At 42.1% G+C, this 25706-nt stretch overlaps 1 protein-coding gene across 1 annotated transcript in view; it reads right to left on the bottom strand.

Moving 5' to 3' along the window:
- Positions 1 to 24581, bottom strand: part of TTC17 (tetratricopeptide repeat domain 17) — a 63426-nt gene extending 38845 nt beyond the window's left edge. The window contains exons 1-10 of the mRNA XM_065838830.2: positions 24351 to 24581; positions 7263 to 7352; positions 5289 to 5458; positions 4166 to 4277; positions 2902 to 3033; positions 2119 to 2228; positions 1362 to 1506; positions 849 to 988; positions 465 to 625; positions 41 to 153 (exon numbers count right to left, since the gene is read on the bottom strand). Coding sequence (XP_065694902.1) covers positions 41 to 153; positions 465 to 625; positions 849 to 988; positions 1362 to 1506; positions 2119 to 2228; positions 2902 to 3033; positions 4166 to 4277; positions 5289 to 5458; positions 7263 to 7352; positions 24351 to 24566 — 1389 coding nt within the window. The 5' untranslated portion in view covers positions 24567 to 24581. The remainder of the gene's footprint in view (positions 1 to 40; positions 154 to 464; positions 626 to 848; positions 989 to 1361; positions 1507 to 2118; positions 2229 to 2901; positions 3034 to 4165; positions 4278 to 5288; positions 5459 to 7262; positions 7353 to 24350) is intronic.
- Between the last annotated feature and the right edge of the window lie 1125 nt (positions 24582 to 25706).

The following is a 25706-nucleotide window of genomic DNA, read 5'->3' as shown; positions in this document are numbered from 1 at the left end:
GGATGCAACTTAAAGCATTAATATGAATTCACAGACAAACCTGAACATATTCCACGTTTTCAAAAATGTCTCCACGGTGGTAACGAACAGGCTGGTCCCACTGGCAGTGCAAGCTATGCTGCTGGTTGCCCAGTCTACAAATCTGATGGTTCCCTGCAGAGCACAAACCGTTTTTTTCTACTATATAAGTGAGGTTTCTGAGGAAACTATGACAGCATACACTCAACACCTCCACCCCCAATCTGGTCAATCCTTCCTATTTATTTCATCAGATCAGAGGAAACTCTGTCTTTGAAAGACTCAAAAAACCCACCCCTCTTCAAGACTATATTGCAAATGCTTGTTTTAATAAGCAAAACACAATAGCCACTCAGGGCCATTTTAATATATAAAGAAGTTATGTACTGACTTTAATCTGAATATATGTAATGGCTATAATGAACATGAACTCTAAAAAGCTGTACCTAGTTGAGCTTCTTTTGCCATCTGTGTCTCGTGAATGATGTTCCTCAAGATTTGTTCCTCCTGGATGAGCTTGTACTTGTCTAAGACATCTTGTTGCCTAAGGTAATGGTCATGCTGCTTCTGATATTCCTTCAATTCATTTAATGTTCGCTGAAGTGATCTTGAAAATTCAACAGTAGGAAAGATTGACTTCAAATCAACTTTTCCTACAGTGATGCACATTTTCAACTTTGAGTTTCTCAAGGCATTCTTATGAATAATGTTAAGTATAAGAAGTATAGAAAGTTGAAAATCATTATTCTATTTGAAACGTAAATAATTGCTGAAACAGAACAACAGAAGTCAGATTGTATGAACTGCCACTAGAATGCTTCTTTAGTTACCTGTGCTGGGCTTCCAATTTTTGCTCAAGTTTTTGCTGACACAGGACAGCATGCTTCCTTTTTACAGCTTGCTCAAACCCTGGTTTGGCCTGTAGAGCATGATCATAACACAGAACTGAGTGGTTGTACTCTCCAAGCATCTGAAGAATGACCGAGATAGAGAATTAGCCATTGTTTGGTAATATTTAATATTAAAATTATACTATTTTAAAAGAAGTCATTAACTCAGATTTTAATCTGTGGTAACAAGCAGTCTGCTGTTTCTGAAACTCAAGCCACTATATCTGCTAAAGAGAGGCTGCCGGAGAATTTCCCTAGGATTTATTTCCAAGCGCAGATAAAAATATTTTCTGAAAGACAGACTTTTAATGTTTAAGATTGTCAAGATGTTTTCATCCAAGTGTGAAATGCACATGCAACACAAGATACATTGTAAAAAAGCATTACAAGTCAAGCCAGAAAGATTAAATATTTGGTTTTCTACAAGCCTTCAAAAATAAAGACAGTATTTACTGCGTATATATTTCCCAAAGTGTAATAGCTGGTAAAGAAGTCACTGTAATCCAGAGCTGCATGGACTACAATAGCTGCATCTGCGGAGAAGTGCGCCCGGTGCAGAATATTTGCCAAATTTACGAGTGCAATATCTTTATTTTGCCTGAAAGACAAAAATGAAAATAAAATTTAAAAAAAAGAAAATAAAAGAAAAAACAGACATTAGAATAATAGAATCATTTTGGAAAAGACCCTTAAGATCATTGAGTCCAACCATTAACGTAACTCTGGCACTAAATCGTGTCCCTAAGAACCTCATCTATAAGTCTTTTAAACACCTCCAGGGATGGTGACTCAACCACTTCCCTGGGCAGCCTGTTCCACTGTTTCACAACCCCTTCTGTGAAGAAATTTTTCCTAATATCCAACGTGAACCTTCCCAGATGCAACTTGAGGCTGTTCCCTCTTGTCCTATCATGTGCTACTTGGGAGAAGAGACCAACACCCTCCATGCTACAACCTCCTTTCAGGTAGTTGTAGAGAGTGAAAAGGAGGTCAGACTGTGTAAGAATATGTAAGCATACATCTATCCTTCAGTCACATATTAAATATGCAATATAGTAGGAAAATGTCTAAATGATATATATGCCTAGTAGAGCACGTAAAGAACAAGTGGATTATTCCCTATTATACAATCTTAAAAACTAAAACCTGTTTACTAATTAGGATAACTAGAAAAGCAATCTGAAAAGAAATCTTTATTAGCAATTCTTACCTTGAAGAAAAATGAAGGGCACGCATGGCACATTCTACTACTTGGTATGGCTCATTCTTTATTCGCCAGTAAAAAGAAGCCATATTATAGAGTACCCAGGAAGAAGAGTTCTGCAGTAGAAACAAATTAACTGTACTAAATACTAAGACATGTACTAAAAGGTTAATTAGGTTTTAATTACTATAGGATGGAAAGCTGAGCACCAAAGCTGCTCTAAGTTATCCTCTTTCTCTGGAAGGCTGCCATTTGGCAATAGCTGTGAATGTTCAGGAAGAATGAACTAGCATATGCATGTATTAAAGACACAGAACTTCTGCCCTTCAGACAGGTAAAAATTCAAAATGAGATGAAATTAAAAATCATAGCAGTTTAAGCATCAGCAGCATAGCTGGAGTTCAATGAGAGTTCCTATATTTTGCAAGAAGGCATTTAACAAAAGCATACACTTTTCAGTCTTACTGTTTCTTCTTTGTTCTCTAAGTACCTGCATTTTTGTTTAAAAGTTCTTATTGCCTTGACAGAGCAATGAATGTGGCTTGCCAGACCACACAAATATGAGTCATTAAAGATGACAGTATCCATTTACTGGCTTTGCTGATGCTCTCTCCTACCTCTGCTTGCCTAGCGGAAAATGTCTTTAGTCTGTCTTTTGTAAATGAAATGTAAACCAAATTGTACGTGCAAAACTAGTACTGAATCTGATTGCATGTAGCAGGCGTATCCAGTCTTGTGAGACCTTTCTAGCACTCTTTTTCTGTGTGCAGTAAGATTACAGTTTCATACCTTCATTAGCCCTTCATAAATACGATGACCTATTTCCTCTATACTTCTTCCCAGCCTCCGTGATAAGTATGTGAAGATTGGATCTTCTTTAGGTAACAAGGGTGCGGAAAGATTAATTCTTTCTTGGACACCCTAAAATGAAAAGTGAATATAGGTATTTGCTGACACTTTGAACTAAAAGCAAAGAAATATACACAAGAGCATGACTCCCGGGAAAATTTAGAGCTTGGTTACTTTACATTCCTACCATCCTTTTGTATCGAGATCTTAGGGACTTGACAGCATAATTTCACCTTTGGCACATGAATAATATATATATTATTATAGCTAGGCAAACACTAGAAGCAGCCAAAAGCTGCTTCTGCTTGGGAAAGCTACAGGAGAAATGTTCTTTTCTGGTAGCACTGTATATCTGGCAGATACTGATTTCACCAATGACCACTGAAGCGCTTACCTCATGTTTGTCAGGCTACATGCACACTATGAAAGTACCCTTACATCTATTCTTCTCTGCCTTCCTTCCCCAATAACAAACCTCCCAGTTTCAAAAGTACATCCAGATTCAGGAACAAAGCTAGAAAACTTGAGTTTTTGTTTTGTTTGTAAGAAAATCCTTATTTGTAGATGAAAAGTTATTTTAAAGACTTGTAATAAAATAAATGTCAAGATACAAGCACTAAAGCTGCATCAGCATTAGAAAATTTGGTCATATAATACTGTTGGCAAAACCAATTTTTGCACCACACTTCCACTGTAACCTTTCTAAAGCAGATGAATTTTGTACTAGTAAAGAATGGTTACCTTATCCTCTGGGTTGGGGCATGGCATTCAGATACCAATGAGACAGTCAAGTATGTTAGAAGTTATCGACAAGCCTGCAAACAATTTTCTGAACCTGAATCTTCACACAGTTTAATGATCCTGTTCAGCACTCTCTAATTTTCAACTGCAACAATTCACAAATTATAAGCATTTCCAATGAAAGCTACAATCTTACTAACGAAGAGCATGTTATGAAAACAAAACACACTATTTTCCTAAAACAAGGCAAACAATATGAAAAGAGAAACAGGATTTGTGTAACTGATGGAACCATCCTCCAATAAGCATGTACTTTAATCAGGGACCAACTGTGGTTTAAAAAAATAAGTCTGAAACAGTCTTGAAAGATTAAAACACCTTTCATCCTTGACTGAGAACTGCCAGTAAGTTTTCTATTCCTCCTCCTGATGGGAAAAAAACATACATGCATTTGCTCACTCACCCGCAAGTGCTGAAAAGCGTGAATGCTGTACGGAAGATCTAGAACTTTTGTACAGTCTGGCTGCTGCAGATCTGGAGGCACTGGTGACTTTGTGTCTATATAGTCTTCAGGGCTGAGGATATAACAACATAATACAGCAGACACCAGATTAAAATACTGTTAAAGTTCATAAGAGACAGTATTGTAGTTAATAGACACAGTATTCTGATTTGACTGTTAGAAAAATCCTCTGTTCGAGCACATTAGACCATTTCTGACATCTTACCAGATTTCAGTTGTATAAGGATGCACTGTAGGATAAAGTAAATAAATTTCTGTCTGCTTTAGAGAAAACATTAATATTTGGATAGCCTCCAAAATGTATCAGTGTCAACCTAGTGTACCTCTACAATGATTAATGATCTATCTGCCAGGCAAATGGCAACGCATGCAGATTAGAAGTCTCTTCAACTGAAACAAACAAACAAATCCCAAATATTAGGGAGAAGACCAAATGAAGGTACCTGAGGATAAAAATTGATCTTTTCCCACTTCAAATATTCATCTGATTAGGTTAAAAAAAATAAAACTGGAAAAACAAAACAGTCAGCCCTCGAGATGAATTACCAATGAAGCTGAATGTCAAGCAGACTGTCCACACATTCTTTATTTGCTAAACACAGCAATATGCCTATGTCCAGAAGGTTCAACAGCTTGGTAATCAACAGAATTTCATTCAAATTCAAGACAGTTTCTACTACAAGAAGTGTATCTAGCTCAAAATACCCAAAGCACACTCAAGTAAATTCGACCCCCTGCTACATGATGCACTTCAGTTTAATTCATGTCTGTTCATATCAGAACTGACTTACAATGGTAGAACTGACCGGGAGGCTGGGAACAGAATGGAGAAGTTTCAGGGTGGGGCTAACACAGACAGTTTGGGGAAGGCGGTAATTCTGTGCTGTACCCTTTCATAATTAGTGGCAGAGGTTGTTTCAATTTTCTTTCACACTAACACAAAATAAAACAATTGTCACATAAAGAACAGTTAGCGATAGTATTTTCCTTTTCAATTTCATTTAGAAGTTTTGTTGATTTTTTCCATTCTGTAAAAATCTTAAAATATAAAACATCTTATTACCGGATATCTTTGCTCTCTAAGGTGATGTATGTGCCATCGTATAGATCTAGGTCCCCCAAGGGCACCTTTGCTTTAATGCAGTCCGGATCCTCTTTATTATGCCTTTGTTCCAGCCCTGTGTCTCTGTCCTCATTTTCCTCTATATGAATCTTTTGAGCAACTAACTGTTTCTGTAGGAACAAAAAAAAAAGGAAACAGAAGAAGGTACACTGATGAAAGCAAATTCTATGGTTGCTAAGAGTTGAATAGTCCAACCTTCTCTTTAAAACAAAGTCAATTTCAAGAAAATCTAAACCACTTTCTTCGCATTTTGAGAACACTTCCCTATATAACATTTGTAGGACATTTTTAACTTACATGGAATACAAATAATTTCATTAGAGATACTATGACTTGAACAGGCCCTTATTTCTCCTGCTGTACCTAAAAAGAGTGCTAATAGCATTTCAAATTCATGGTAGGCCATTCAGGAAAAGAACAAATAGTTGTGAACAGTATGTCAGCTTTTCTATATTTGGACTCTTTTCTTCCACTTTAAGATCTCATAGAAATATCAGAGATTGCAAATAAAATGGTCACCTGATCCATACAGAGTGCTAAGTACAACTGAGGTGGCAGGCTAATGCAAGAATCAAGACTAATTTTTATAGATCAGCTTACAATGTGCTTTCATACTATAAAGCTCATAGGTATCGATTACTAACGATCTGTTCCAGCAAAGAAAACTGTAGTTATTTTTCATCTAGATCTGCAATTGAAAACCCATTAAATGTCATAAAGATTTGTATATGTGAATTGAGAAGAAAGTGTGCATTTTTAATTAAAACCACACACATTTGATAACACACTACTATGCAATTGTAGAGATACATACAGTGGTAGTAACTTGTACAAGATCTTACAATAGGTAACTTCAGCTTGAAGCCATTTGTATGCCACAAATTGTACATTAGTAATTTCTAAACCCAGAACCTGTGTTCTGAAAAGCTTACAACTGTTGTTCCATCCATAGCTAAAATGTCCATTACCATAAAAATGAGTATATCTTGATGAGAAAGGCTGTCTGAAAACAGTCGCATAAGGGTCTGTCCTTTTTTTACTCCCTACCACTTCTCCCATTCACCTAAAGCTACCTCTGATGCTCACCTAACTTCTCAGTTAACTAGTTATGCAAATCTGACAAAACCAAAGCTGGCACAAGAGAAAGAAGTGCCTAGCCAGAAGAAAGGCTGTGAACTGTTAGCTTGATCAGCCCACATCATATTTAAACTTTAGCTTAAGTTATCCATTCAAAATACATTAAAGCCCTTTTCATAAGGATGTTTTCAGACCCTTGTTCAATAATAAACGGGACTGAAGAAAAACAGAGGTGACTTGCTCCCTGATGTGTCCTAGAAAGAGCAATGGAAAGAACGGCCTGACAAACCCAGAGAGGAGTACAGGCAAAGTCATTGCCTACAGGGTGTACTCTAAATAGCAGCTATAACAAATTTAAGACAACACTTCCACAAAGTGTTCTGGAATATACAGGGTGTTTCAAAAAGATGGACCCAATTTGAAATCACTGTATCTCTGCAACCATGAACTACTCAGGAATATAACTCTGAAAAGCCATACAGCAGGTGGAAGGAACAAAGAGCATTTATAAAGAGCTTACTAAAACTTGATAACTCATTGAACAGTTAGGAAATTTTTGCCTAATTGTAGCCTGTTTGGTCCATCTTTTTGAAACACTCTGCAGTAGCCAGCTACAGAATCCAGTACCTAAATGACTTTCCTTAAAAATGTTAGGATTTATGGATAAAAATGGAATAAGGCAGCTGGAGACAAAATTATTGAGGTCCTTCATCCTTTCAGTGAAGCATAAATATGACAATAATGACTTTTCCCAAGCTAAATCTATCACTAAAAAGCTTCTAAAAAGAAAAAGTCTTTGTTTTCAGAAATTAGTTAGTACTTAATGCTATGCTTTACCTCCAGTTCTTTGAGGTAGTTAACTGTTGTTTCTTGTCTCATTAGTACTACCAAATCATGTGGGTTCCTCAAGTTCATTGGTGAATCCACCTGCAAGACATTTCAACAGTCCATAAGGTAAGAAATTCTCCTAATTAAAGCAATTTTAACAGGTAAGAAGTTATGTTTATTCAACTACAGTTTGTCTGTTCAGAGGTTTTCTGTCCACTTTTTAAATCTACTTCAAACAACACTGTGATTTGAGAATCCAATTCAAACCTTGCTTTAACTTTAAACCTATTTTAGTTTATTCAGGCACACAAATTCTAAGCACAATAGGCAAATAAATTTCTCACAAAAAAAATTACTAAGAGTACCTACTGCCGAAATACAAGATACCTTAAATTGCAATAGCAAAACCTATTTTCTTTTATGGCTTTATAATTCCCCCATCATGTCCCTCAATAGGCATAAAACACCTCAGCTTCAACTCGACTTCTCCATGCAATCAATTTAACATAACAGCCTAGCATTAAGATCTATTACTTTCTGGATTAAGTAAATGAACAAAATCAAGAGGTAAGCAGACAAAGACTGAAAACTGTTACAGAAGACTGTGCTACAGCTTCCACAGCCTATGCACAGGAGCTGGCAGCTCAGTGAAGAGTGACATTATGGCTAAGTCACAGGCAAGAGCAGTTAGACACCAGGCCTTTACTGGTTGCTAACTGGGCCCAGTAAACTATGGCACTTCACAGCTGAAGTACCCCAGTCTTGTCCTCATGCCAAATCAATTCTGCTGCCTGACTGGGTGGCAGAAAGTCACTACAGTCAAGAAGGTGGCATACGAGCAGCTGAGCTGACCCCAAGGCTCACCTGCAGGATTCGAGCCCTATTGCCTCCACCCTGTCGGTGCAATACTAGTTGGTTCTGCACGCCAGCTCTGGTGCACACCAGGCTCTCTTGTGAGCTGGCCCAAACTCAATACTTGAACAGGACATTAACCCCTATCAGTTGCTTTATCTGAAATAGTAAATTGGATTAGGTCACGGAGGATTCAATGAGTGTGAGAAAAGAAGCAAAGAAATAGACAGGAGTATGTGATGACAGGACAAGAGGAAGAGGAGTTACAAAGACAGCAAGATCTCCCATTTTTAATGTAACGATTGTTATGGTAGACAATCTACACCAAAATATTTCTGGATCTGCTCAGTTTGCATTGAATCTTTCAGGGTATGGAACTAGCTACTGCATACGGATGTAAGCAGTACCTGCGTGTTAGCTCTGGTACTTCTACGTGGACTGTGTACCCCCTGAAATCTGTCCAAACTGGGTGACTCTATAATTTACTGGAAAAGTCTGCAATATATACAAGTGCAGGAGAATCTCCTGAACTCCAGCTCTTCACTTTTAGTCAACTTGCCAAACAACCTGGACATGCTTCTGGAACTCTCTCTTAGTGCATGGAACTGCATCTCCAGTAGGACAAAAGCAATTTTCCTGGTCATTTTAATGTGTTCTGTCAACAGTTTAAGCCATGGGCCATGTTCTCCTAGCTGTGAGTCAGATAAGAAGCTCAAATCTACTTTCTTTGGACTACTGACTGTAAAGTCTAGAATCCTGGCAAGCCTCCTTACTGAGTAAGAATCCTATCCTCTAAGATGAAAACATTTGTTCCTTTTATTCCCCTCAAAAAAACCAAACCAAAACACAAATAAAAACAAATTAACAGTGTTTTGGGCTAAATTTGGCTAAGTATTCTTCTCAAAGTCAAAAGCTGATCTGCTTCTTTTAGAATGGAGCCACTTTGGTAAAAGGTTACCTACACAGTCCAAATGCTTAACACATAACTAATTTTCTGCCTTCCCAAATTAATTCTCTTACATCACCAGATGAATAGAAAATAGGTGCTTACATCTGTTAATTTTTACACTATGAATTTGGAGATGATGGATGTAATTGTTGCCATTAAATGATGACCAAGTATCCACAATGATCCAGAGAACCACAGGAAATACTGTACCAAAAAAACCCCACAATGTTAGTTGAAGTATTAAAAGTCTACAGCATTTTACTTACAGTCATATTTCTTATTTCCTCCTACGGGCCCCACCTCACTTTGAACTATCATAGTTGCACGCAAAATTAGTTACATAGTGAAGGTAGCACTTCATGCCTCGCTTGCTAAAGAAACTACCGTGGTATGTGCGAATGAGAGAATTATTTGCAAAGAAAATAAGGGAAAGTTTTACTGTGTTTAAAGCCCGTTCCAAAATAGCACTGTTCCTCTGACAACTAAAGGTTGCTTGCATGATACTACATTGTTACTAAGAGCAAAGTCAACTATCAGCTCCACTTTAAATGACAAACTGCATCTAGAGAGTGATTTTTTTGCAGAAAATTATGCAGTCACAACCATTTAGAAAGTCTTATTCTGAAAGATGAAGGATCTTGGCTTATAATTCATTCAGAAACAGAATGATGTTCAGGGACAGCTTCTGGTTTTAATTTTTGATAAAACAGACTCATGAGAGTTAGGCCTGAATTTAGTGTTCGGGAATGTGCAGTGGTATGTTACCAATGCAGTGCACGGGCTGACAGAAAAGCAAGGCAACAAGCACCAAATTCCTATAAACTATTATCCAGCAGCAGAAATGAAAATGACAACAACAATCCAACAGTAATGTTGCTGAATTAATTAATAAAGTTATGTCAATCTATCAGGAAATAATCTCAAGTTAAGTAGCATGCATGATATTTTTCTTTAGTCTTCAGATTTTCACTTCCAGATCTGACCTCAGTTCGTCATCAGCAAACAAAAAACTTTCAATAATAGCAAAACCCTTCAACCTAGTAGAAAGTGAGTATTATTTAATAACCTTAGCAGTCATTATATCTTTAAGACCAATGCAGCGCATTAAAAAAAAAAACTCTAAAACCCAAACTTTAGTAGTAAGTCCAACCTTATATTTATTTACATCTGATAATTTCTGACTCTGAAAGCTCAAGACTTCTGCTACAAGAAATTATGAGAGTAACAACTATCATTAGCTCTCAAAAATAAAAATCCAATTTAGGTGAATTAACTTCTGAAAAAGAATCTGAATGGAAAAATTAAGCAGCTACACTGGGCAATCATGCAAGGTTTGCAGAGGAAACTTGAAACAGCACATCCAATGTGTTCAGAGCACTTTTGGCAGCTTGTAAAAGTGAGCTGAATATACCATATCAGTTCTTATACTCTTCAGTTTATACATTTACAGCATAAAGGCATTATGAGGAAATAAAAAAGCATTCAGATCTACAAAAATCTGTCACAAAGGAAAACAGACTCTTAATTGAGAACCACAGGAGATAGTGTGATATCATGTTTGCAAATGAGGAAAATAATGCCAACCTGGCATTCAACAGGCATCAGTTTGGAGGATGACGGTGCTCAAACTTAAGAATTTCATAGAATTTGAAGTGCAATTTCCTGATCTGCTTAGACTGATCCTAAAAATCACCCTGTTGCCAAGTAGAAGAATCCTTCATTTACTTGCTACCTGTAATCTTACAGCTCCACTGAGAAACAGGCCAGCCAATTCAGCTGAAAAATAACACGAAATTAAACAATCAGTTTTCAGCCATATCAGTAGGCTAGTCTGAACTGGCCTCAGGCGAGCACTTCATCTTTCCCCTCTCCATAGCAACAGCCACATGTCTCTTGAACTACAACCTGTTCCTTTCAGATCCAGCCACCAATACTGTCAAGACTTCTGGTTCATTATCCACCTTTTTACAACATCCCTCCCCAGATCAAACACATTCTCTTTTACAGTGCCAGAGGTTTCTACAGCTGGAGAAAGACAAAACTGATCTCTTCAGGTGTGAAGAGCACCAATACTGCATTTGCCATCAAGGGCAGTAATGCCACCTCATGAAGAATTTTGCACAGTGAGAAGGTAGCAAAGACAGATATAAATTCTGCATAATCTACACAGCAGAGGTAACAGTAGCAGGAGCACGTGCTGAAATCGAGAACGCACACTTGGAGTCCTGCAGGGCTCGCCATCCGGGTGCTCATGCTTTGCCCCATCCTTGCTGCAGGTGCTGCCCATGCTTGACTGCCACTGAGCATCTTTCAGCTTTCCAGTGCAGGTACATCCCCAAAACCAGGAAATTATAACCTGAATAAAAACATCAGACATCCCAGAACCTTCCTGTGTGCTGCTGCCTAGAAAAATTTGAAGAGAACAACACATCTCAAAGATTTGGAAAAACCCTCAGAGCTTCATTCACCTGTCAAATAATTCTTTAGTCAGAATACAATAGTTAAAATGAAATGTATTTTACGGCTACCTGGAGACTGTCCTGGATTAAACCCCTTTCTTGCCACAAGAAAAATACTCTCAAGTATTAGAAGATGCTGGTTTCATTCAGTGTCACATCATGCTTGTGCTCTTACAGACGCTCGCCACATCTATTTAATAGTCACCCAGAGACTGATTTGGTTGTGGAAATACATGCAGTTTCAAGAAAGTATCTAAAACTAAACAAGAAGAGGTTGGTTCCAACAGAGAAGTTCTGCATAAAATATCAACTTATTTTTCTTTTATCTATGTCTATTGCCTTTGCACAGTTGAACTAAATCTTCATAGCACTAGAGAAAATGTTTCTTTAGACAGAAAAGAGTAGGCAACATGAATGGTACTGGATCATTTTGGGGAAAGAGCACATTATATACACAACTGCATATGGTATGTATTTACTAGTCATAGCCCCCCTGCTTTTACGACAGCTCACATATTTGCAAATGATTGTATATTGAAAGCCTCTTGCTCTGAAACAAAGGGCCTAAGTGGCCCCATCTTATTAAGCTTTACCAGACCTGCTGATGATACTGCCCTGGGACCACCGTGTATTTTTTTCTGGGCACTAATGAAAATGTGTGTGGTACAGCGTATTTAATATCAGGTTTTTAAACAATTAACTAGTAATGAAAACAGAATACAACTTTGTTCTGCAAACTGGCATAGGTCTGACTTCAAGAGTTAAAACCTTATCAGAGGGCAGGTGTTATACCAAAAACTGTCATGTTTTATTTCAACTCTGTAAAAGCTGCAATCAAACAGTCAGGTGTTCTCAGATGCTTCTTTTCACCTTAAGATTGAATCTACTGCCAGGCAGGACATGGTCTCACTTTAGTGCATTACACTCTCTCCCCTATCACACAGAAAGCTGCTATCCCCCCACCCAGCATTAAAAACCACTTCAGATGTGACGCTTCCTGTCACATTTAAGACAGAAGCTGAGAATATTACCATAAATTCAAACTGCAATACAAACGGTAGCTTAACTTTTATGCAATATAGGACAGTGGGATGCTATACTACAGATCCTTCAACCTTGCATGTAAAGCCTGTTGTGCCTCATCATCTGATTAGGTGACTCAGAAGAGCGAAAAACAGACGGATATTGTGATTTAGTTCATATTTTGCAAAATGTAAGCAACTCTGCCAGGATGAAACAGAACAGATGCTAACCTGCAGAGCACCTACAGCCTCCTGGTGAGGAGAGTGGAGACTCCTGCATAGAACAGATGCTTGCTGCAACTTACTAATTTTAAACTCAAAGCATTTAGGCTGATAGCAGAGCACCACATTCCTTTACTTTTTACCCCAAAGTGCTGAAACTGTGACACTCAAGATGAAGTACTTGAAATGCAAGAATCTGACTTCAGTTCGAACACAGTAAATAAGAAAAAAATAGTGCTTAAAAGCTTTTCTTGAAACTCCAATGGCTACTCCAGCTACACTACAGAAAGTCTGCCAGTAAGTGTTCTCTGTTCAACTTTGCCCAAAGGTGAAAGTTTCTTTATAAAGCACAGTTCAAATTTATTCACTGTCACAAAGTATGCCAAGAACCTGATTGAGCAAGAAACACACAGAATTTGTGTAACAACAAAGGCGCCATCAGAGTTAAATCAAACCCTGAAGTTTTAGTGAGTCTCCTGCATTGCTTGCATATATCAAAGTCTCTGAATAATGAGATGTGTAAGTTTTGCCAAATGTTCTGGTGTATTTTTTCCCTACAATGCAGTTACAGTGCACCAGGAAGTAGACTTTTAAGATGATGGTCAACAAATGCCTCAGTCAATTACTTTTAGGTAAGGCTTCTTTTAAAGTAATGTGGAAATCCCACTAACAGTGTTAACTGAGGCACAGGAACACCAAAATCAGAACAGCTGTTAGTGCCTCTGCATGCCCTGAAAGCTTTCTACTACATGTGGAAGGCAGATTATGACAGAAAGAAGCTGGAAACAATACTCCATCAAATGATAGCACAGAGCAAAATCGGTTCCTTATACTTGTCTTACAGAATTGTTCTACAGATAGTGGATCTTTTCTAACTGTACTTGCAAAATGAATACAATTCCCACTCAAATAGGTCAGAACTCGTTTCAGTCCAAAGTGGGAGTGAAGAATCTCAAAACTGATGCTCATCTTTTGGTATATTCTTGCTGTCTTGAGATACTCCAACATGATGCTACCATGGCATTTCTGAAAAAGCCACAAAAATTCTGTATAGGTTTCAGTGCAGGACAAGCTACAAAACTGGAAAATATATGCTTTGTCTTATTCAAATGATAAGCAGGGAGTGTCAGAAGATAGTTGTTCCAAGGAATGTCACTGAAGAATTCACACAGAAAAATGACACTAAATTGAGTTTTTACAACGAGTATTGAAGCACTTACAAGCTTACAGCTGCAGAATCTGTTAACAAATAGCATTAGGTGTTTGGATATTATTAAGATTAGTTGTGCTATAGAGAAAACAGAAATTATAAACATTTGTAGCACTTCAGACATAAGACCTAATGAAGTTTTGGTATTACTAAATAGGTTTGCTCAACTGAGATTGCTTCCAGAGAGCACACCAGACATTAATATTTTAGATAACAGATCTAAACACAAATAAAAAAAACCAATTTGTGTGGCAGGATGCAAACCCCACTCTGTCCCCCTCCCTCCTTCAGTATGGAAGGAGTAGGTACATCTCCCTCTCTCTCTGCTGTTTGAGGCTAACAGCTTCTTTTGTTTGGCCCCAGAGCACCCTGGCCAGGGCCATTAGGAGAAGGGAGTGCCCAGGTGCCAGTGAGCCCCTGGGCGCCTGTGGCCAGTGTGGGGGATGTTTGGAGGCTTCAGGGGCACCCCACAGCCAGTGTGGGGGTGCAGAGAAGCTTCTGGAATGCCTACAGTCAGGTCTGATCAGCCAATATAAAAAGAATTTTCGTCGAGACTCCACCCATTGTCACGGGTCTCTCGGAGCACAAGCAAGATGCTGCCGCCGAGAGCCCCCCTTCCCGGGATGGAGACTCCGCTTGCCTTGCCGCCACGTGTGTGAGTAAAACTTCTCACAGGATTGCGAGTATACTTACACTTTCCGTGCACATATGCATGTGTAACTTTCCGTGTTCAATATGAGCACGTGTAAAATTAATCCTCGCATAATCGTGGGTGCATTTTTCTCCCGTGCTTCCACATAAGCACGTGTAACTTTCCGTGCTTAATACAAGCACGTGTATTTTCCGTGCACATTTGCATGTGTAACTTTCCATGCTCAATACGAACACATGTATAAATTATTTCCTCGCACTATCGCGAGTGTATTTTCCTCCCATGCTTCCACATAAGCACGTGTAATATTCCGTGCGCATTTGCACGTGTATAACTTCTCCTCGCAGGATTGCAAGTGTATTATAAATTATTTCCTCGCAGAAGCGCGAGTGTACACTTTCCGTACTCACTACGAGTCCGTGTATCTCTTTAAAATAATCCCACACTGTGTTCAGGCAAGTGTGTATTTGTCCCGGACTCAGGGGCGGCTCTGGCATTGTTTTGGGTGAAGCCACGTGCATGCACACTGTGGACCTCCTGTTGTATTAGTTGCTGCCCCTTAATAATTTTCCTCAACTGATATCCGAACCTGTATTTTAGTCACTTTTGGAGCGCTAAGACCCTGTAATAAAAGTTGTTTTGGACCTTATTGTCCCTTACGCTAACCTCGGGGTGCCTCCACGGCATTTTTGGCGTAGTCAGCAGGATATCAGAGATGGAGGAATTATTTAGAGGGTTGAGTAATATTTGTGCAGCAACTTGGCGTCTCGCGGTGTGTTTCCTTCTGGCCGTTTGCTTTAATTTAGCGCGGGATGTGCGTAAACTTGACTTCCAAATCAAGGAAGAAGTTTTGCGGCAAAACAAATGCGCGGGATTTTTGAGCGAATTCCCCTCCGCCCCCCCCACTTCTCGACACTGAAAACAGTGTTGATGAAGAAGAAACAGAAAGAGAGGATGTGCGCCCTTTCATTGAAATGGAGACGTGTACGTGCTTTGTTTGTGCGGCCCCATGTGCCAAGGGTGATCGGATATTATTGAATGGTAGTTCGGACACTTCCTCACCCCCTGCTGAGGGATCTGGCACCGGTGGCGCTGTGACTGCTTCGTGGGAGCCTTGGTGGGTTCGCTATAGCTGGCCGCTCCCCTTCCCACTGGCCGGTCCCGATTGCCCATCGCAGTCGAGACCGCGACCTGTCCCTAGCCGCGGTATACAGACGGTCCCCTCCCCATACCGGCAACTCGGAGGGTCTGGCATAGCATAGCCTGACCTCGCGAGTGCCGGCGTCCCCCCCGGGATTGGCAGCGCGAAATGGGGCAGCCTGAAAGTGCCGCTAGTAATACATGTCCAGTACGGGCATGACCCAAAAAACGGAGGAGAACTTTCCCCTGTAAAGCTTCTACTGCCTGTCCGCGCACCTCCTCCTGGCTGGCCCCCCCGCCACTGTTCCTGGCATCCAAGTCCTGGTGGTGTGGGGCAGGGCAGCCCAGCCTCACGGGCACTGGCAGGCAACAATCTTTCCCGGGTTGGCTGCCTCCCTCTCCTCGCTGCGGGCAGGTGCAGCCCCCCACTCTTTCAAAGTGAAGAAAAAAAAGCCACGGGTTGGGACCAGCAACCCCGCCCCAGCTCAGTGCTCTCTCTGAGGTTCAGAGGCAGCTCACATTAGGACACGGCAATATGCCTCAACACTGCTGCTTACTAAAAGTAGCTGCTAACATTACTTGCTATCAAAAAATGAACCGGCACTCCACTGCAGCTAAATGGGGCATTATGGAGGCCATTAACGATTTTGATAAAGAGTCAATAACAGGCAACGACTAGATAAAGACCTGCCCCCAAAACAAAAGGTCCAAGAGATAGTTCCTGCTGAGAACCTTCTGAACTAGTTCAACATGTTAACTATAAAAGTCCGGTACCGAAGGGACCGAGATCTGTTTTTGTGTTTTCTTGCAGGGCGAAGGAAGATGACGGGGTGGAAGAGGATCCTGCTAACACCAGCAAGGGGTGGAAGAGGATCCAGATGGCTTGGAAACGAAATGACACCAACAATGACAGGGTGGAAGAGGATCCAGCTAACACCAGCAAGCCATTCAGAAGGAAAGCAGTCACAGGAATGGAAACACTAACGAACTGTGACTGATGTTTGGACTCAATAATTACCTTGGGCGATTGCTGATTGTTGTAATTACTTCAGTTCTATTGTTGATTGTTATTAATAACTGTTTTGCAGGGGTAAGTCAACACATGAGATATGGTGATCCACAGTGGACATTAAGGCTCACCGGCAGAAGTGTCCCCTTCTCACCTTGGAGGCAAGAGGTGACTGCTACACCATTTCAAAGTATCAGACCATGACTGTAGTCAAGGGGTGGATTGTGGCAGGATGCAAACTCCCCTCTCTCCCCCTCCTTCCTTCAGTATGGAAGGAGTAAGCACATCTCCCTCTCTCTCTGTTGTCTCAGGCTAACAGCTTCTTTTGTTTGGCCCCAGAGCACCCTGGCCAGGGCCATTAGGAGAAGGGAGTGCCCAGGTGCCAGTGAGCCCCTGGGCGCCTGTGGCCAGTGTGGGGGATGTTTGGAGGCTTCAGGGGCACCCCACAGCCAGTGTGGGGGTGCAGAGAAGCTTCTGGAATGCCTACAGTCAGGTCTGATCAGCCAATATAAAAAACAGGACTCTCGTCGAGACTCCGCCCATTGTCGTGGGTCTCTCTGAGCACGAGCAAGATGCTGCTGCCGAGAGCCCCCTCCCCGGGATGGAGACTCCGCTTGCCTTGCCGCCACGTGTGTGAGTAAAACTTCTCACAGGATTGCGAGTACACTTACACTTTCCGTGCACATATGCATGTGTAACTTCCCGTGTTCAATATGAGCACGTGTAAAATTAATCCTCGCATAATCGCGGGTGTATTTTTCTCCTGTGTTTCCACATAAGCACGTGTAACTTTCCGTGCACGTTTGCACGTGTACTTTCCGTGCTCAATATGAGCACAGGTATAAATTATTTCCTTGCACAATCGCGAGTGTATTTTCCTCCCATGCTTCCACATAAGCACGTGTAATATTCCATGCACATTTGCATGTGTATAACTTCTCGCAGGACTGCGAGTGTATTATAAACTAGTTCCTCACAGAAGCGCGAGTGTACACTTTCTGTACTCACTACGAGTCCGTGTATCTCTTTAAAACAATCCCACACTGTGTTCAGGCAAGTGTGTATTTGTCCCAGACTCAGGGGCGGCTCTGGCATTGTTTTGGGTGAAGCCACGTGCATGCACACTGTTGACCTCCTGTTGTATTAGTTGCTGCCCCTTAATAATTTTCCTCAACTGATATCCGAACCTGTATTTTAGTCACTTTTGGAGTGCTAAGACCCTGTAATAAAAGTTGTTTTGGACCTTATTGTCCCTTACGCTAACCTCGGGGTGCCTCCATGACAATTTGTAATACCGCTTGTCTGTAACGTGTTGTTAGCAATACTTAATGGTAAAAAACCAAATTTCTAATGTGTGTATTCTAGCTAAGGTTTATTTTCTACAGCAGCAAACCAGATGCCAGCCATAGACTCAGCTGAATCAAAACAAGAGGTGGAGAGATCACACACACATCTGCAATGAACAAGTATTTGTTCTCATTTAAGCAGACTGGTTCCTGCTGCCTGCTCACTGCCAACTCCTAAAAATATTACATCTTGTAATACTAAAACTACAAAAAAGGAAAAATACTAATTAGGCTCACAAGATACCTAAGAAAGGCTAACCCTGAGCAGTAATGTCTTCAGCAAATGAACAGCAGATAAGTCATTAGTCTTTTCTGGTTAAACTTCAAGGGAAATTACTTTATCTGGAGATGTATTTTTAGGACGCCCCTTTATAACACGGTTCTTATTTCCTAACTGATTAGTGACAGGTCAGAATTCAGTTTTAAATGCAAAAAACCCCAATAAAACAAAAACAAACAAACAGTTCAGCTACATGAAATTACAGTAGACTTGAGAGTCTTGATGGCTTTGTTCACTTGGGCTTTGTTGGGGCCCTCATACAAACGCGCTTGAGCCACTTCCAGGCTACCCTTTTGCTGGGAAGCTCACGATATAGGGAAGGCATGCCAGACAACAAGTACAGATTTCACCACAGAATAATCAGTTTTGAATAGTTTTTTCATATCATCTTCTCAGTTTGTCCTACCCTTGTTTTAAAAGTGACAGAGAACAGGATGACAGGCCAGGAAATCCAAGTGTGAGGATGCTGAGAGAACTGGGACCTGCCCTGTGCCCAGATGACAAAGGCTGTACAGAAACACTGAGGGTAGAGGAACAAGCAGGACATGCTACCTACACACGTTTGGAGCCATCGCTGGACCCTTCTGGACTTACAAACTGAACCACCTTGGTCTATATTACCAGGCTGGGCTTAATACACACATTTTTGTATTAAAATTTTACTGTCAGCAGTCAAAACCTGGCAAAAGGTTACCTGCTACACTGCAGGAGGCATAAGGGGCATGGGCACCGACAGCCCTTCGGACCAGCCTCTCAGCTCCTCCACCTCAGATGCAAATCTTTAACTGTTGAGCTGAGAATAGTTAAAGCCACTTCTCTACCACTACCCTAAAGAACACAACATTTGCATTTCTGACTGCACTCCACACTCAGGCTACCACAAGGCCTATTTTTATCAAATTTGGATCTAGCTGTGACCTTCACAGTGATGCAGAAAGAAAACACTGCACTCCCCTGCAAGCAAGCAGCGCTGGGAAAGTGTGGTTCTAGGTCAGCAGTACCCCATTGTTGACAAGGACATTAAGCATCTCAGCCATTCACTACACAGAAGTGTTCAGGTTCAAACTTCTCAAATGTACTTATGAAAAGGCAGAACATTCCAAATAAAGTTGTTCTTTTAAAAAATTCTTATTTTTTACACTAGAAGAAGGCCTAAATCCCACAGTCTTTTGGTGATGAGGAAAGAAGTTTTAAAACAGAGTAAGTTTCCCTTTTCTCGAAGATAAGCTGACATGCATCAAAATCATCATGCTTCAGCTGGTCACCATGGCGTTGGAGGACATCTAGGACATCTAATGAACTGTGGTAGACTCAAATCAACCTGCAACCTAGTTCTCTTTGCACACACTCATAAAAGGTACATTTATTGGCAACTGTTTTGGGGAAGGTATGCTACGTTAGACACATCAGTAAGAACTTTTTTTATTTTAGCATACAACAGACTTGGAAGGATAACAAATTCACTCAAGAAAGAGGTCATACAGCCAAGCAAACTAACCTTTAGAGAAAGAGCAAAGCAAATATCTACCTGTCATTTTCCAGATAGGACTGAGTGACTGCTTAATGTATTGCAGAAGATGCTTTGGAAAGCAGCAAGTAGCTTTTTATTTGGCTGCAATAGACTGTCAGCTTTCCTTGATTTTGGATGGCTGCATTTCCTCTAGTCTTGAGTCTATGGACCACTGTTCTCATCTCAACCTGCCAGCATCGCGTGCAGTCAGATGGCAGACATCAGTAACACGTTAACCAACTCTAATGCCACCCATTAATCATTTTGCCTTGCTGCAACTTGAGGTACACTCGCATTCAAATCCACAATCAAACGAGCACTGTTAGGTAAAGTCTCCCCTCTTTACTTGTACTAAGCCATAATTAAGTACAGTCCTGCACTGCACAAAATTCAGACGTCATGTTTATTGAGCAGCTAGTCTTCTTAGCCCCAAACAGGCTAATCAGTGTTGCCTGTGCAGTCTCTTCTCCAGGTCACCTTTAACAAACTTCAAAACACACAACAGCACGTCAAAAACAAAACAACTTTCTGCCAACTTGGATCCCTTGCCAGAAGTTCTCTGCTCCTGGCAACACTTCCCCAGTCCTGCTCTGGACCATCTGCCTGGGAAGTTTTTTTTAGCTACTTTTAGTTTAGTTACTCAGAACTAGCTTTTTCAGTGTTGATTCCCTACCAGCTTGCTCAGATTTAATTGCCTCTATCAAGGGATCTTTAGAAAGACTCTACCTGAGCTCAGATATGTCAGGTCTCTGAGATGACAGCAACTGGTTGCCCCACCAGTAAAGCCATGCATGACTACTGAAACTGCTCCCTGCATTGCATTTAATCTGTCATTTGTCTGAACTCTCTTTAGGCCAAGTTTCTATCTTCTCCTGAAGTACACTAGTATTTCTGTAGAGTGGCTAGCTTCCCTAGTGGCAGACAAGACTGTCTAAAATCAGTTATATATTAGCCTGAACTTTATACTGTGAGTTGTGAAATGAGATGGCTTATAAACATGTGCACTGAGCAGATACAATCTCATTAAAAGAGAGACAATTACTCAGTCCCTGGCTTTGCAGGAACAGACATCTGAAGGTGGACTCAGACCAAAAGAAGAACATGAACTGATCTAGAGAATGATGTATTTGACCTGAAAACAGGCTACCAGAGCAACAGATATAGCTTGATGGCTTTTCTTCTGATAGCTTACTGGACAACAAAATGTTACATGCACTGCTGGGAATTAATTTGTTTCATCATTCAAAAATGCTCACTAGAAATTGGAACAGCAGGGCCTACTTAGCAAGCACTCCCATTTACTGGATGAAATCTTGCTGATATACAGAAAATTGTTCAGTATGCCTTAATTTTGCCACCCCTGCCAAGTTGTTATATCACTAAGAACTCTAGCTCAAGTCTCAGTCAGGGTACTACTAGCTGTCTTATGCCACAGGAAAATTGATCTCACTTGAATGTAGTCTCATATTAAAGGCCTACACCCTTGCTGCACTATAATGAGAAATAGCTAGTACAGATTTTAGGGCAATAATATAAAATATTCCTACCCTTCTTCCCTCAAACAGATTCCAGCTATCATATTTTGCATATGGACTGTGATCTGTAACTTCTGCTTTCAGCTTTTCATCTACAGCGCACTCATACACTGAGAAGCTGAAACACCACACTGCAGAGCCTAAGAAGCTGCACAGCCTAAGAGTTTGAGATGAATGTGAACAAAAGCCCCACTGAAAATGCCCAAAGCAAAAATAGCTGCAGAGAAGGACGGAATGGCTAAACATACTGGTAAAATACAAGTTCTCAGGATAAATATCAACTTAATGAAGGATATTAAAGAAACAGCAAAGGGATGCTCTTCATGGAAATTTTAGGCTTATGTCCTGTTAATAAGTATTATAAGTAAGGTCTTGGTATTAGGAACATAGCTCAAATATTTTGGAACATTGTGGTTCTACCAATGAATTGATAAATCAATTACGAAGCATCCCATTGTCAACGAATCACAGAATACCTCAAGTTAGAAGGGACCTGTAAGGATCAACGAGTGCAACTCCCTGCTCCTTGCAGGACTACCTAAAACTAAATCCTATGGCTAAGGACATTGTCTAGATGCTCCTTGAACTCTGACAGGCTTGGTGCTACCCTGGGGAGCCTGTTCCAGTGACTGACCATGCTCTCAGTGAAGAACCTTTTCCTAATGTTTAATGTGAACTTCCCCTGACACAGTTTCATATCACTACCTTATGCCCTGCCACTGGTGACCACAGATCAGCACCTCCCTCTCCACTGCCCCCCTTGAGAAAGCTGTAGACTGCAATGAAGTCTCAGCCTTCTCTTCTCCAAGCTGAACAAACCAAGTGACCTCTGCTCCTCATAAGTCTTGTCCTCAAGACCTTTCACCATGCTGGTCACCCTCCTCTGGACACACTCCGACAGCTTGGTGTCCTTCTTATACTGGGGCACCCAAAACTGCACACAGTACCTGACACACCAGTGTAGTGCAGAGTGGGAAAATGACAATTCCTTCCTATTGCTGAACAAGAGAGATGATCTGCTGGTTTTCCCGCTAACTATTGAACCACAATTACATTTTGGCATTTAAAACATTCAAGTTCACTCTAGAAAATGCCCACTCTTCTCATTTCCCAAATTACAAATAAGTGGAAAAAATGAAATTCAGATGTGTTCTGCAGGGATGGCAATGGCAATAACCACAAATTTAAGTATCATTTTCACAAGAGCCAGGGAGATGACAGTAACAGATGCTGAATTACATATTATTACAAAAAAACTCACTTGATAATTAGCAGCACTACCTCCCAGCTACTGAAGAATCCAGCTCCTCATATTGCAAGTAATACCGTATTTATAATTTCAGTTTCCTTGCTGGAAATGGATGGATTAATTTTGACTGTGCAGGTAAAATATTATTTTGTCATCCCATCTATAGACCATTAGAACTTAATACATGGAACATGGGAATGTCCCTCTTTAGAAAGCATTGGTAACTCTAATAGAATAGCTTACTGCACAGCAACTTACAACAGAAGCTTCCACCTATACCATCAGTTAACTGGCACCATAAAAAGCCATTTCTTAAAATCAGTGTTGAATTCAGCTAACCAGAGTTTCAAGTCATTTCACCTAAGTACATTCTTTCAAGCCACAGCTGCTTTTCATGCAATAATCAAAATCAACACTTGAACCAAATTTGATAATATACAATTAATATACACACACTGACGCTTCCTGACCATTATCTTATACTTGCATCACTTCCTCACAACATAAAGTGGGAAAAGGAGGTGAGCTAGTACTGAGTGTTGTCATTCATTAATTTACCATTAACTAGGGTGAGAGAGTGCCTGGATCCATGCAGACAGCTGAAGTGTCTGGGAACCATAAAGCAAGCAGGGGCTACCCCTTGAGAAAGCCAGTTCCACCTGTCTGAGGTGCCTTCTGACAGGAGACCTGACTGAAAATTCCCACAAAAGGAAGGCGATAATAACAGCCACTCATCTCTCCACACTCCTGCTTCCTACAGTGATTAACTCTTCCACTCCAGAGGGAAACTTATCTGGCAGTTCTGCTTAAGAGCAAAGCAGATCTGACACGAAAGTGGATTTATGGTGCTGCTATCCTTCCAACAAAGAGGCAGCAAAGCAAGTAAGAAAAGGCCCAAGCATGAAATAAGTTATCGACTCCTTCAGCCGCTCAGTGAACATGAAGCGTAGACCTGTATCAATACACAACGCTCTGACTAAACCCACACAATTCCTGTGGAACAGGGCGCGCGTACGCTTCTGCAACAAGAAAACACACCACCGTTTCCTTCATACTTCCCGAAGGAATGAAAAGCAGCCGGGGCGGGTGCAGGGGGCTGGGCAGTACCGCAAACTCCCGCACCCTCCGGCTGCGCCAGCCGCGGGCGCTCCGGGGCGGCCCGGCCGCACGGCAAAGGCACCACCGGCGCTGGGCGGGCTCCGGGTTCCGCGGGGAGGTCAGAGCCGCTGCGGGCCGGGGTCGCGGTCCCACTGCTCACGCAGCCGCAGCAGGACCCCGGCCCGCGCTGACTCAGCAGCTTTCGGCTAGGCTGCAGGTGAACTCGAGCCGCCGCTGCTCGGAACCCGGTTCCAGTTAAAGCTGATGTTCGGCTCGCTAAGACACACAGACCGCTCCTCCCCGCCTCACCCCCGGGCTCGGGTGACTTCAAGCCCCGTTTCGCGAGCGACGCCAGCTCGCCGCAGGAGACCCTCAGCAGCGCCCGCCGCCCGGCTGTGCCGGCTTTCGGTCGGGCAGGGCTCCGCGCCGGGCCAACCGGCTCCACGCCACACAGCTTGGGGCGGGCAGGGGCTGCGGGCAAACGGCGAAGCGGGCTCTCCCTGCCGCCGCACCCGCCGGGGCAGGCGGCGGTGGGCAGTTCCCGGCGCCCGCCGGGCCCCTCACCTGCTGCTGGATCTTCCCATCCTCGGTGACCACCCAGTGGGTGGTGGCAGAGGCGGGCCGCGTCCCCGAGGCAAGCAGCGAGCACAGGCCCAGGGCCCAGCCAGACAAGACCCACGCCCGACACAGCCCGCCCCGCCCGGACGCTCCTGCCGCCGCCATCTTCCCCAATCCCGGCCTGCCCGCACAACCCGGAACCGGAATCGCCATCGCCGCCATTTTGGGAGGGGAGGACCGAGCGGGCGGTGGCTTCCTCTGCGGGGCGGTGTGGCCTGTTCGGGGGTCGGGGCAGGGACAGGCCCTGGGGCAGCGCCGCGTTTCCTGCCGGCAAACCGGGTGGCCCCGGGTCGCTACCTCAGGCGGCGCCGGGAGTCTGACGGCCGGAGCTGCGCGCCCGCCCCGCCCTGCGGCAGCAGCCAGGGCAGCCCCAAGGCGAAGGATCGCGGCGGCAGCGCCCGCCCCAGAAGCCGCGGTGGGGCTGTGTTGCTGCACCGACCCCGCTGAGGAGGCCGAGGCCGGTTAACGGAGCTTTTTAGACTTCCAGCAGCCACCGGTAGCGGCAGAGCCGCTGTTCGGAGCTCAGGGCTGGCTTCAAACGCAACAAGCAACACGGGACACGGAGCCGAATGCTTTCAGTAAAAAAAAAAAAAAAACAAAGGAAAAAAATCTGTGTGGTGCACCCTGAAGCGTTTGCGAAGTTCACTGAGGAGCTGCTCGAAGGTAGCTCTGGGAAACAAGTAACTCGTTTTTCCTTCTAATGCTTTGCAGTGACAGAGAAAAATCTAAACTTGTCCTTTCCCAGTTAAGGGTAAATTCCAATTCTGCAGCCTCTGTCCCCAGTCCTCAGTGGGATCCAAAAGCTGCCAAAGCCAAACTTTGGTGTTTTTGACCTAAATTTGTGAGCAAGCTGCAGACAGGTCGTGTGGGACACCAGACTTCGCAGAGCCTGTTAAACACGAAAATTTGCTGATAACTCAAACTGAGGAAGTAGTAAGTAATAAGACAAAATGTTTTAAAATGTTGTCACAGTGGTTAAACTAATGCCAGCGATTCAGTTTCTCGCAGGAGAGATAACATATTCCCATAGGTATGATAGTTCCTTACTGCTGCCAGCTTTCCCATATTACAGATTACACCAAAAAAACCAGGATGCTAGTCCAAGCCACTCTGATGTAAGATACGAAAATTTTATTGTGCTTTCAACATTTAGGAGGTGGAATAAGACAATGAATGATTCATTTTCACATGATTATTCCCATAGAAGATGTATGACATGCAGCTTTTGCTGAAAATTTAAATTCCTAGCCAAAATTTTGCATTTTTAAATTGAATTACAAGTCAAAACAGCTAGTGCAGTCT

The sequence above is a fragment of the Patagioenas fasciata genome, chromosome 5, assembly GCF_037038585.1.
Source record: "Patagioenas fasciata isolate bPatFas1 chromosome 5, bPatFas1.hap1, whole genome shotgun sequence".
NCBI lineage: Eukaryota > Metazoa > Chordata > Aves > Columbiformes > Columbidae > Patagioenas > Patagioenas fasciata.
Note: the sequence above shows the minus strand (reverse complement) of the source record. Positions and strands in the feature narration are given on the sequence as shown.